General features: G+C 49.9%; 1 protein-coding gene and 1 non-coding gene across 23 annotated transcripts in view; one reads left to right on the top strand and one right to left on the bottom strand.

Moving 5' to 3' along the window:
- The first annotated feature begins 6,204 nt into the window (after positions 1–6,204).
- Positions 6,205–6,276, top strand: TRNAC-ACA. The gene has a single exon. It is a non-coding gene; the product is annotated as a tRNA-Cys (tRNA).
- A 3,200-nt stretch (positions 6,277–9,476) lies between these two features.
- PUM1 (pumilio RNA binding family member 1) overlaps positions 9,477–13,299 on the bottom strand; it is a 125,954-nt gene continuing 122,131 nt past the window's right edge. For all 22 annotated transcript variants that reach the window (XM_027517892.1, XM_027517920.1, XM_027517964.1 and 19 more), the window contains one exon: positions 9,477–11,344. In XM_027517892.1, the coding sequence (XP_027373693.1) occupies positions 11,213–11,344 (132 nt within the window). In that variant the 3' untranslated portion in view covers positions 9,477–11,212. The remainder of the gene's footprint in view (positions 11,345–13,299) is intronic.

Here is a 13,299-nt window from a genome sequence, read left to right as displayed (position 1 = left end):
AAATGATGAGAGCCAGGACCTCCTGAGGGCTTGCCCTTCACCAGACACCATCCAGGGCACCTGCCAGCAGCGCCCTCCCTACTCCTCTTGCAGCCCAGGATTCGTGTACCATAAAAACACTCTCCTCCTAGCGTTGTTGCGCAGAGGAGTCTACCAGCGAAGCCTGGCACTCGAGGAGCGGAATGCATGGGTTTGCGCCTTCCTTAGTCACCAGTTGCCAGCTGGGGAAACTGGGGCCCTGAGAGGCTTAGGTGACTGGCCCAGGGTTGCACAGCCAGGAAGTTAGGGGGCTGACAGAGCTCCACTGTGCTCTTCCCTGTGGCCACGCAGGGGACTTTGTGATCCTCACCAGCCCTCCAGCTCAAGGCAGTCACAGGTGTGGGAAAAGCAGTCTTTGCCTCGCCTCCGCTTCCCCTGACTCCCCCTGCCGCTCCGCACCTACCTTCTCCCGTCATAACTTCCCGTCTCGCCCAAGACTCATGATGGAGCCAGAGCCCAGATTTGCTTCCGAGAAAAGCCCAAATGGCAGAAATCCTGAGATGTCATTGACCCCAAAATCAGGAAGTGAAAGAGGATTCTGGCAAGAAGGCTCCGGGTGGAGCCCACAGAGAGAACTTGGGAAGGCTCGGGCTGTCTGTCTGCTGAACCAGCAGGTATAAGAGTCACGGGATAAGCCGAGTGGCTGCTGGGAGGGAGTCTGCAGGGCCTGGGTGGGAACGGGAGGGCTTGGCCCCCATCTGGGGGAAGCCCCCTGCCCGCCAAGGGGCCTGCCTGTGTGAGGGTCTCAGAAGGCCATCCTCGGGCCTTTCCTGAGTCCCCTGTGTGCCAGGGACTTGAAGGCACTTCTCCTCAGGATGAAGAGTGGGTGATGCCCCTGGGCACACAGCTGCCAGGCATGGGGCTAGGATTCGAACCCAGGCCTCTCCTAGGTCTGTGAGCTGGGGGTTTGCAAACTAAGGACCCACAACGTTCCTGGGAGGCCCCTAGGGCAGGTATGGAGGATGGGGAGGGAAGAGAGGGAGAGAGGAAGTCCAATTTTGTTTCAGATGAGTGACCTGGGAGCCAGAGAGCAGGCCTGGGCTGGTCACCCAAGAGGGGACAGCAGAGGTCACAGAGACCCCAAGTGGGGCAGGTGGATGCAGAAACCTTGTCTCTGGGTCCATCTGGCCCAGGTGCCAGACCAACCGGGGCCTAGGGGAGGTGGAAGGGGAGGAGAAATTGCCTGCCATAACTGTTCAGGAGAGAGGCTCTGACCTCAAGCTGGGTGGGGATGAAAACGGGAGTGGACCCAACTCTGTGGGACCCAAGTGTATACAATTTGAGGGGATCATGAATACAAAATTAGGGACTGGCTTTGGAAGGGGGTCGTGCCAGTGAGGGTCCCCAAAGCTTCAGCTTCACTTGCTTTACATTCATCTGAACAGAAGCCCAGCCCAACCAGGTACCATCGACTGAGTCCAGCAGTCAGCAGAGGAGCCTGGGCAGGGAGGGGTTAACCCTGCTGAGGGCTCGGTATCCTGGGGGGAATATAGGAAGGCTTCATGGTGGTGGTGGCACCTCCACTGAACCACGGTGGGCCCACCTCCAAGAGTGGGTGCTCTGAAGTGGTCGCACTTGAGGCTCCGCACCCCCTGAGAGGAAGGCTCCTAAAGTCTTGAGCTCCTAAAGGCTTCCAATGTCATATGTGTGGATGAGGCCAAGAAGATTCTGGAGTTTGCTCGCTGTGACCTAGAATGACAGTATGTAAGGTCTTGAGTTGCTCTCCTCATTTCCCCACCTTCATCTGCCCATTTCACAGGCAAGAAAACTGAGGCCTGAAAAAGCGGAAGTGACTGACATACACTCACCTTGTGGCCAGACCCAGGTGGCTTCATCACTAGCCCTGGGCTTTGCTTTACCCACCCCCCTCTTCTAGACCGATTGCTCTGTGGCTTGCAGAAACTCGAGGTAGGACCAACCCCACAACAAAGACCTCATTCATGTCCAAGACTCTACCCATGGTGACCCCTTCTAGCCAGTCCAGGGTCACAGGGCTCAGAAGTGGCTGTTGGGGCGAGGGGAGCACACACCCACTCTCTTCCCTTTGAGTGTGGAGGGGAGGGAAAGAGGAGAAGGGTCAGTAGGAATGTAAAGGAAGAGGAGACCGCAGGAGGAGACGAGGGCACTGCCATACCAGGAGCCATTTCACTCACACACCCCCGTTCCTGGGAACAAATTGCACATTTGGAGTCATTTTCCTGGAAGAAAAAAAAAAAAAGCCTCTCTAAAAATATATTTTCTTTCTCACCTCATCTTGGAGCTAGAGCAGCCCAGCTGGGCAACAACCAAAAAACCCAGTGGAGGAGAGTGACCTGGAATTGGAAAAGGGGTGGGTGTGAGGGGAGAGTGAGACGGACCGAGGGGGCCGGAGACCCTCCTGACCCCACGCCGATGGAAGCGGAGAGAGCACGACCGTCACCAGGACACTTCATGCATGCTGTGGGGCTTTCCTCTTTGAGACTCACCGAGACCAGCAAAGCTCACCCTCAGGTTCCTGAGTCCCTGCGGAGGGCCAAGTAGGCACAGATCTAGGTGCTGAGGGAGCTGCCATCCCAGAGCTGGAGGTGGGCAAGGAGCAAGGACAGTCAGCCCTCCACATACATGGATTCAGCCCACCTCGGGTGGAAAATATTCAGGAAAAACAAATTCCAGAAAGTTCCAAAAAATACCAAACCTGGATTTGCTGCACGCTGGCAACTATTTACCTAAAAGCATTTATATCGCCTTAGGTATATTAAGTGTTAGTCGCTCAGTCCTGCCTGATTCTTTGAGACCCCCGTGGACTGCAGCCCACCAGGCTCCTGTGTCCATGAGATTTTCCAGGCAAGGACACTGGAGTGGGTCGCCACTTCCTTCTCCAGGGGATCTTTCCAACCCAGGGATCGAACCCACGTCTCCTGTACTACAGGCATATTCTTTACCGACTGAGCTGCAGGGGAAGCCCATAAGGAATCTAGAGATGACTTAAGTAAAGTTTGTGCATGGAAGCATGGAACTATGCAAATATTTATGCTGTTTCATATATGGGACTTGAGCCTCAGTGGATTCAGCTATCCACAGGGGTCCTGGAACCCATCCCCCAGGGGTGCTGAGAGGCAACTGTACCTGCATTCATGTGGGACTCATGGCTCCCTGCTCCATTCCTCACTCTCTGTGTGCCCCGAGCAGGTCACTCCCCTCACCCTGGATCTCAGTTTTTTCATCTATAAATGGATCAGATCTGGGAATGCCAAACTTAATTCCCGGCTCCCAGCGTGGGGCCCTGGGATGGGGCATGTCGGAGGACAGAAGCGGGGAGGGTCTTGGGCCCCCGGGCTCTGAGGAGAGGAACTCTGGGTCCAATCCCAGCTCTGCTACTTCCTGGCCAGTGACCTGAGACCATGTCTTCCCATGTAGTTGGAGTAACTGCTCCTTCCTCCCAGACTTGGAGGCAGGTGAACAGGTAACACGGGGCAGCACCCTGCTCAGGGCATTGGCCAAGACTGGCCATTATTCTCCAGTCATTCCCGGCTTGGTCCACTCCAGGCCCAAGGGGTGTGGGCCGGGGAACCCTCCTGAGCCTGAGAGACAGAGGCTGACCTAGCCCTGGCACAGGACAGCTGTGGTCTCCGGGGAGTCCCTGGTACAGCCACACCCCAAGACACATCTCCACCCGGGGCTCCGAGGAGCATCAGGAAGCTTCCTGGAGTCCTGGCAAGGGGGCAGCTGGTAGGGGTGGCGAGGCCAAGCTCTCCAAGGCCAAGACAGAGCAGGGTAGCACGTGCCTCACAGGAGAAATGAGAGAAATGGGCCTTCTGATTTGCCCAGAACCATCCTGGCCTACACCAGTTTTCGTGCTGAGTATTAGTTATCCACAGCTGTGTAACGGATGGCCCTCAGCACAGCCGCTTAAAACAGCGATATGCACTGACTATCTCACCCAGTTTCCGTGGGTCAGGAGTTCAGCGGCAGCTGGATAGGTGGTTCTGGTTTGGGGGTCTCCCATGAGACTGCAGTCAGGATGTCATAGAAGGCTTGAAGAGGGCTGGAGGCTCTGCTTCCAAGTTGGCAAGTGTGACTGGTGTATTAACCCTGGTCAACAGCAGGGGCCCTCAAGTCCCTATCATCGGTCTTGCCACAGAGTGTCCTACAAAGTGTCCCAGAGAGAGCAAGCTGGAGCTAGTGTCTTGTGTGGGGGAAGTCACACCCTGCCCTTTGCACAATGTCTTATTGTTTGCAGGCAGCCCTCTTCCACGCAGAACACATGAGGATAAGAACATCAGGAAGTGGGGCCACCTGGGAGGCTGTCTCCCCATGAGGCAGTAATTCAGTGCAACTACTTTCGTGCTTAAAATTGTCCCAGTTTAGAGGATAAATTAGTCACCCTTAGTAAAAATTCCAAGGTCTCCAACATAGCCGGGAAAAATAGGGCAATAATAATAATAGTACCAACTTTCATGTGTGGCTTGCTATGTGCCCAGCTCTGTGTCAAGTGTTTCCAGAGTGCCCTAGGAGGTAGAAGGACTATTATCCTCCTGTGTAAGAGGATAAATGACTCACAACAGTCCCAGAGGGCTGGTAGAGCTGGGATTTGAAGCTAGGCACCTGTGGGTCATAAAAAGACTCGGAAGTTTCCATTGTATGAAAGCTTGGATGCATAAGCCAGAGATATAGCCCCTAAAGAGGCGCTAGGGCCCTGGGTCACATTAACAGAGGCTTGGGGCCACCCTTTATTTTGGGGGGCTCCAAAATCAGTGTTCTTGCCTGGAGAATCCCAGGGATGGGGAAGCCCGGTGGGCTGCCGTCTCTGGGGTCGCACAGAGTCAGACACGACTGAAGTGACTTAGCAGCAGCAGCAGCAAAATCACTGCAGATGGTGACTGCAGCCATGAAATTAAAAGTCGCTTACTCTTTGGAAGGAAAGTTATGACCAACCTAGACAGCATATTAAAAAGCAGAGACATTACTTTGCCAACAAAGGTCCGTCTAGTCAAGGCTATGGTTTTTCCAGTGGTCATGTATGGATGTGAGAGCTGGACTGTGAAGAAAGCTGAGCACCGAAGAATTGATGCTTTTGAACTGTGGTGTTGAAGAAGACTCTTGAGAGTCCCTTGGACTGCAAGGAGATCCAACCAGTCCATCCTAAAGGAGATCAGTCCTGGGTGTTCATTGGAAGGACTGATGTTGAAGCTGAAACTCCAATACTTTGGCCACCTCATGCGAAGAGCTGACTCATTTGCAAAGACACTGATGCTGGGAAAGATTGAAGGCAGGAGGAGAAGGGGACGACAGAGGGTGAGATGGTTGGATGGTATCACTGACTCGATGGACATGAATTTGGATAAGCTCTGGGAGTTGGTGATGGACAGGGAGGCCTGGCTGCTGCAGTCCATGGGGTCACAAAGAGTCGGACACGACTAAGCGGCTGAACTGAACTGGGGCCACCCTGCTCACAGGACCAGCTCTCTGGCCTCATACCAACCCTGTGAGAGTGGCAGGGCCAGGCAACCCTGCCAGGTGACAGCTGGGGAAACAGACTTGCCAGAGGTTACAGAGTCCAAGGCAGAGCTGTGAGCCAGATACACTGCCCTCCCAAGCCAGAGTGAGGGACTAGCCATCTGCCCAGAGGAAGCTGGGGAGGGAGGGAAGTGGAAAGCTTAGTCTTAGGGCACATGCCAGACTTCAGGTCTCTGGATGGAACTCTTCACTCCTGAGCCCCCCAAGCCAGGGAAAAGCCATTCCAGCCCTCACCTTGGACCCTTGAGCCCTTAGGCTTCTATAAAGCTTTCTTTAGGCAGCAGCACCCTCGTGTGGCTACTGCTGGTAACTACATGAAGCCGCAGGTTTCCTCCCTGTAAAATGCTTCACTCTCTAGCGCCTCCTGCCTGCACGTAGGTCCCTTCAGTTCTATCTGACTGCCACCCGGTGGACTCCTGTAGCCCGCCAGGCTCCTCTGTCTAGTGCCTCACGCTTCTCCAAACACTCAACTAGAAAAGAGAGACCAGCTATCCCTGGAGCTGATGGAAGGTGGCAAGAGCAAGATGGCATGGACAGAGCACTGAACTTGGTTTTAGGAAACTTCAGATAAAATCCTTACTAGGTTATTGACTCACTGTGTGGCTTGGGTCTCAAACGCCTCACCTGAAAAATGGGCTGATAACGTCTACCTTATCTTATTGCCTGACTTCCCTGGTGGCTCAGATGGTAAAGCATCTGCCTACAATGCAGGAGACCCAGGTTCAATCCCTGGCTCAGGAAGATCTGGAGAAAGAAAGAAAGAGAAGTCACTCAGTCATGTCCGACTCTGGAACCCCATGGACTGTAGCCCACCAGGCTCCTCCATCCATGGGATTTTCCAGGCAAGAGTATTAGAGTGGGTTGCTATTTCCTTCTCCAGGGGACCTTCCCAACCCAGGGATCGAACCCAGGTCTCCTGCATTGCAGACAGACACTTTACTCTCTGGGCCACCAGGAAGAGTAGTCTCCTGGAGAAGGAAATGGCAACCTACTCCAGTATTCTTGCCTGGAACATGCCATGGATGGAGGAGCCTGGTAGGCTACATACAGTCCATGGGTTTGCAAAGAGTTGGACACGACTGAGCGACTTCACTTTCACTTTATCTTATTGCCTAAGGCTTTCAAGAGGATCAAAGGCATCCAAATACAAATGTGCTCTGTAACCTGTAAAGCCCTGTGATCCGGTGAAGGATTATTATACGAAGTGTGATGGAAGGACTCTGTTGTCATCAAAGTGCGATGGAGGGACATGTTGGAGGGACTCATGATGGAGGTCTCTTGTAAGAGACCAAGAATGTCGGTCTCCATATGGTTGGCAGCCCAGGACCTCACATCCTTGGATGGACTTGTTAGCAGCTGGTACTGGCAGTCAGTCAAATAAGGAGGTTCAGCCTGTGCCCTGAAATGCAATCCTGCAGAGGGAGGGGTCACCCCAGCCCCAGTCCCTCCCACGAGATGCCAAGGGAAAAAGCTTCAGGCCAAGCATTGGTTTGACCCAAAGACTTGCATCAGAACCCAGCACTCATTTCCATATCTACAAGAGGAGAACCACCACATTCCACGCAGGACTGCTGTGAGAAATGAGAGAACATGTAAAAACTCTCTCTTGGATGCCTGGCCCAGAGTTAGTTTATGACGAATGACTTCACGTCCCCGGTGGCTCACATGGTAACGAATCTGCCTGTGATGTGGGAGACCCAGTTTCGATCTCTGGGTCAGGAAGATCCCCTGGAGAAGGGAATGGCTATCCACTCCAGTATTCTTGCCTGGAGAATTCCACGAGCAGGAATTTTGACTCCATGGAGTCAAAAGGAGTCGGACACGACTGAGCGACTAACACTTTTTAACTTCTTTACATAATGGACAAGGACTGTTTGGTTCACCAAAGCCTGTGCACAAACATTGGGAGGAGTGCTATTAAAAGGTAAAAAACGAGAGGCATCATTTATTGCGCCATGTGCCAGGCACTCTGCTAGGCAGTTCAGTTCATCCTCTCAGCCAAACTTGGACATGAAGTACTGTTTTCCCCAGTTTCACAGAGAAGACAGTTTGGACTCAGAGAGATGACCCAGGTAATAAAGGGCAATTGGGATGAAAACCTGTATTTTTCTGACCACAAAGGCCTCAAAGACACAGGGTTGAAGTTAAGATGATGGAGGTATCACATTTCCAACCTAGCACCTTGCTTTCTTACCAAAAACACAAAACATTTCTCTAAATGCTGAGTAAAAGGAGAGGGGGAAAAAAGTACAAAATCTAAGTATAAATAGTCCAGGTAGAAGACAAAACCTACATGAGTAGCCCTTAAGGTGCAGGCACTTGACATGTATATTTTTACTTTTTGCCCGAGTCCTAGCTGCAACACGAGGAGTCCAATCCAACCAGGAATCGAACCCATGTACCCTGCATTGGGAGCATAGTCTTAACCACTGGACCACCAGGGAAGTCCTTTGACATGTTTATTAACAATTCCATCTTACTTCAGCTTCAGGAAACTGAGGAACAGAGAGACAAAATTACCAGCTCAAGGTCACAGACTGTAGACTCATGAGAGATAAAGAAATCCAAGCCTCTTGTTTTTGCCTGCTTTGCTCCCGGCCTCTGCAAAGGCCCAGTAAAACCGTAATTGTCTAAAAGCTGTTAACGTTCCATGATGTAAGAACCACTTCACATACATGCAACTGATGGCCTTCCATCCATTTCCATCAAGGAATTCGGTTAAAGATCAGGTAAAGGGACTACCCCGGTGGTCCAGTGGTTAAGAATCTGCTTCGAGATGCAGGGGATGGGGGTTCGATCCCTGGCTGAGGAACTAAGATTCCACAGGCCACAGGGCAACTAAGCCCGCACACCTCAACGACTGACTCCTTGTGCTGCAACTAGACAAGTCTACGTGCCCCAACAAAAGCTTCTGCGTGCCGCAACTAAGACCCGACACAACCAAATAAATATACAAATACTTAAAAAGATCAGGTTAGGGTTAGGGAGCCACATTTGAACCCTGGTCTGATTGCAGAGCCACGCTACTCAGAGTCGCACACACCCCAGCATGCTATCTCTTATGGCCTCGGAAGAGGGCTCGGGAAGGACTCCATTACAGCTGCCAAGGCAAAATCAGGTTCTGGACTTGAACCCTCCACTGGCTCAGCTCCTTTCCCCTCTGTTTCTTCTCAGACCACAGGGGCTGCTAGTGACCGTCCCTCACCCTTGGAGGGGGACCCTGGGAAGTCCATCTACCCTGAGGCTCCACTTCCAGCGCCCCTGGCTGAGCCCATCCTGTCGTTGCCAACCAAGTTTCAGTGGTGGTTTTCTGCCAAAGCTGCTCCTGGAGCAAAGATGGTAAAGAAGGGAAAGGGGGCATCTTCAGGCACACACGGCAGGTATTTCAGTTAGCTAGAGTCTCCTGAACTCACTGCTGGAAGAGGTCCCCAGTGTGATGCTATGAAGAGTGAGCTAGGGACAGCAGGCCAGCCTGGGCCAACCTTGGTGTGAGGACACAGAAGGGCGGGGTGCAGACAGGAGCAGCCCAGCCAGGGGAAAGGAAAGGGGACCTCAGGGCAGGAAGGCTTTCCCTACCGCCCTGCCTCAGAAAATGAGGAGGAGACATTTAGCTTAGCCAGGAGACATTTATAATCTGTTGGGTTCTAATACAGGCCCTTTGGGCTCGCAACAGGTGCAGAGCCCAGAGAGTGCAAATGAAGAGAACCAGGCGGAGAGTGGGGTCAGGCCTTTTGAGGATGCTCCCTGTCATGGGCACCCAAGAAGGTGAATTTTCTGATTTTTCAAAAGAAGTTGGACATTGCGACGCCATGTGGGATGTCTTTAATAAACCCTCTCACAAGACAAAAACAAAACAGAAAGAAAGAGACACAAACAAGAAAAGGGTTATCTGCTCTGGGGCACTATATTGGAAAAAATAATAATAGTAATAAAGCACAAACTCAGATTCCAAAGTTCTGTATTTTTCAAAATAAAGATCACACATTGTTTAGAGACAATCTACACAAGAGTTACAAAAAATAGTTGCCCAGGCATAAGCATACACAGGTTTGTTAATTATACACATATGGTTACAAGTGTGCTTGCAAAAAAGTTCATTGGAAATATACACAAGGCTCTGGAAATGTACACCGTGTAGTGTTACAATTCTATATTCAAACAAGGAAAATTGACAGTATGTTACATTCACTTACAAGTAGACAAAATGCAAAATACAGTTCATCTTCTGTACAAAAAGGAAGGGCAATTCACACTTTACAAGGTGAGAGGGGCTCTGATTGTAAGGAAAGTTAGGGCGGGGTTGAACTTTGCACGTCCTTTTGACTGTCACAAAATAAGCAAAACATTACTTTTTTAGGATTAAAAAAAAAAAACCACTAGTGTGAACTGAATCATCTTGAATAACATTTAGAAAGGATCTCGCTACTATCTGACTAGGTGACAAATAAAACCAAGCTATTTTTTTTTTCTTTTTAAAAGTTAACTAGGCTGTATAAAGAACATTTATTCCTTCAAAAGAAAAAAAAATTTACTTCTGGTTGAAATTACAATTTACAATATACAACACTATATGCTACGACCATAAAAGGTGTGAATATACACTGAATGCACAGGGCTGGCTAATTTTCTTTTCTTACCAAAAACGTGTTTATGTTGATTCAAACTTCTCCACATTTACATTACAGGTATACAAATGTACAATTGTACAATCAAAAGTATGTTCGACTACTAGGGTACATTATAGATACAGATTAGACATCAAAACAAGAAAATACTACAAATTTGTATATATGCAAAGTCTACACCAAGTATACACTATATATTTATAGAAGCAAGACCAAAAGCAGAGTTGGATTTTTTTTTTTCTCATGCTAAATAATCAGATTTTTGCCTTTCAATGTTAACAGAAAAAAATCCAGTAGGCAGTAAACAATTATACCCGCCCGGCCTTGAAAGACATTCTGGGTGCTCACATCTCCTCCTCACAAAACGGACTACACTATTTTCTTCAGCATAATAGTCTCCAAAAAAGGCAATTTTCAGAAGTTTCATAAACTTAATGTCATAAACTGAGGCTTTTGCAACTCTGAAATGATTTTCATTATATATATATATTTATATATATATATTTTTATAAACATTGTTAAATGCCAGTTTGGGGTCATTTAACTAAAATTCAGACTTCTCAGGGTTTTTTTTTTTGTTTGTTTTTCTTTTTTACTAAAATGAGGACGTGGGGAATAGCTATTTTCAAAACTTGCCAGTGAGGCAAATGAGTTAAAAACCTTTTTTCTTTTTTTTTTTTTTTAACTTTTTTGTTAAACCAACAACCCTGGAAGTTTGCACACGTGGAATATAGATACAACATTGAACAAAATGCGTGGCCTCCCGTGTACACTGGTTACCTATGTACAAGTGTCCTATACACCAGTAAAACAGCAGGGCAATTAGTCAATTAAAAAAAATAATTAGTACATGTTATGTGTAATAAAATTAAACAAATTTACAAAGGCTTTTCCACTTGTGGATTTGATTCCTTTTTTTGGGAGGAGAGGGTAATCCTGGAGCAACCATTTACCCATTTTTGGATTCTACACTGGAACATTTCTGGTTGCTGGTTGGATTCACCAGTGGGCCAGTGAGGTCAGTGGGAATGAGGGTACGGGGTGACACTGCCTCAGATAATACCATTAGGGGGGCCGCAGATGGGCCCTAAGTCAACGCCATTCTTCATGTAGTATTTCTCCAGCTTGGCCAGGATGTGCTTGCCATAAGTATACTTGCGAAGAGTCGCGATGTGGGGCCGGATCTGCAGAGAAAGCACAGTCTGTGTTACTCTGGCCTGGGACAGGCTCGGGGGACTCCAGGGTAACTTGCTCCTGGACACCATGAGGTGCCCACAGGTACACATACCCCACAAGCAACATCTTTCACTAGCTCAGCCTGAGCACCTGAATTCACGAGCTACACTGACCCAGCAGATGAGGAGAGCGGCTCCTGTCCTGAGCGCTGATGCAGGATGTGAGGGCTCTGGAGGTCGGACAACTACAGACCACTTCCAGGACAGCGTATGGAGACTGCGCATCCCGTGACACAACCACACCATCCATCAGCGGACAGCAGGCCCTGAGGGAGCCTCTCAGCCCCACGGCTCTCCTGAGCAGCAGGGGCTGCTTTCTGGGGACCACGAACCCTTGCCCTCATCACCTGACCCTGCTCTCCAGTTCACAGCGAATCACAGAAAGCTACTAATGATAACAATAAAAACAATAAACACGAGCCAAGAACCGTCCATTTTGAAGCCTTGTAAGAGAGGTGTGATTATCCTCGTTTCAATGATGAAGACATGGAGGCACAGTGGTGAAGTCACTCATCTAAAGTCCAACAGCCACCCACTGTCTGGCTGCTCCCCTCACAGCTCTGCTCCAACCTCACCCTTCACCTTAGCCCTACGAGCATCTCTTCTGTTCCCCGCCGCCCGCGCCCCCTACCCTGGGGCAGACCCACACCCGCAAGTCCTGTGCATCCCACACAACTCGGGAGGTGCTTGCTCTCTGGAACCACCTCTCTTGCTGGTGACCTCACAGACCCTTCTGCATACCTCAGCTACAACACACTGCGTTCAGAATCATTTGTGGAACCACCAACATGCGACAAAGACAGTGAAGACCCACAACACTGACCTGCTTCCCCATCACAGCTCCCCAGTTACTTACTCAACACAAGACAACATGCCGGGGAAGATGGACATTCTCAAGCCTGAATGTTCCATGCAGATGGTTTTGTCTGTTTAGTTGTGCCCTCAAAGCAAGGAAGGGTCAGGTGGCTCCAGAAACCACTTCTGTGACCCACACAGGACACAGACCCATATTAGCTTTACACTCTCACCTATGAGCCAGCCTGGGAAACTGGGCACAGTCCTTGGCTCGAACTCTGAGCTGTGGCACCCAGACCATTTGCCTAACCTTCCTAAATAAACTCCCTTGCAGAAAGGACACCACACTCCCATCTGGGTTGCAATCATGACCACATACAGAGCTGACACTCTGGTCCTTAGTACTCAAGGCCCCAGACCCCTTGCTTTTGGCAGCTCTCCAAAAGCTGCCTTCAGTTCCTTCACCTGTCTGTCCCCAGGACTGGCTCACTGGTGAGTCTGGCCACTTAACCTTTACATCTGTCCTCTTCTAGACAAACACCACAATGTGCATATACAACACTGCTGAACTCCATCTTCCACTTGATTTAAAGGCAAATGGAAAGCAGCCTGGTCCCTGTCAATGCTCCGTCTTCCTAAAATGCTATGCCTAGCTGTGAAAGAGCAGAAGTCTCAGGCTTTTCAGATTCTTAGGACTCCCCCTCCTCTCTCAACTCCCTCAATCAAACCAGCGGCGAAGCCCCATTCTGTCCACTTCTCTTGAATCTCAAAACCGCCACTCCCCTCTTGGCTTAATTATTTCAACAATCCCCTGTCCAGCCCTCAACTCCCTCCTTTCCTCCAAGGTACTCATTGGCCAGGACCATTATTTGAAATGTAAATGTGATTATGGCACCACAGCCCTGTCCCACTGAACTTGCTGTACTTCTCCATTTAAATACACCGCCTTGTTTCCTGCTTCCAAGCCTGCACACACTAGGTTCCCTCCACCTGGAAAGATTCAGGGCTTTTTTCAAATATCGCTCTCATAGGGAGCCTTCTCTGTACCCCCACATCAGAAGAGGCACTCTTGCACATTCTCACAGCCCTCCCCAGTGTTTCCAGCAGCA

The sequence above is a fragment of the Bos indicus x Bos taurus genome, chromosome 2, assembly GCF_003369695.1.
Source record: "Bos indicus x Bos taurus breed Angus x Brahman F1 hybrid chromosome 2, Bos_hybrid_MaternalHap_v2.0, whole genome shotgun sequence".
Classification (NCBI taxonomy): domain Eukaryota; kingdom Metazoa; phylum Chordata; class Mammalia; order Artiodactyla; family Bovidae; genus Bos; species Bos indicus x Bos taurus.
This window is presented reverse-complemented; position numbering and strand designations above follow the sequence as displayed.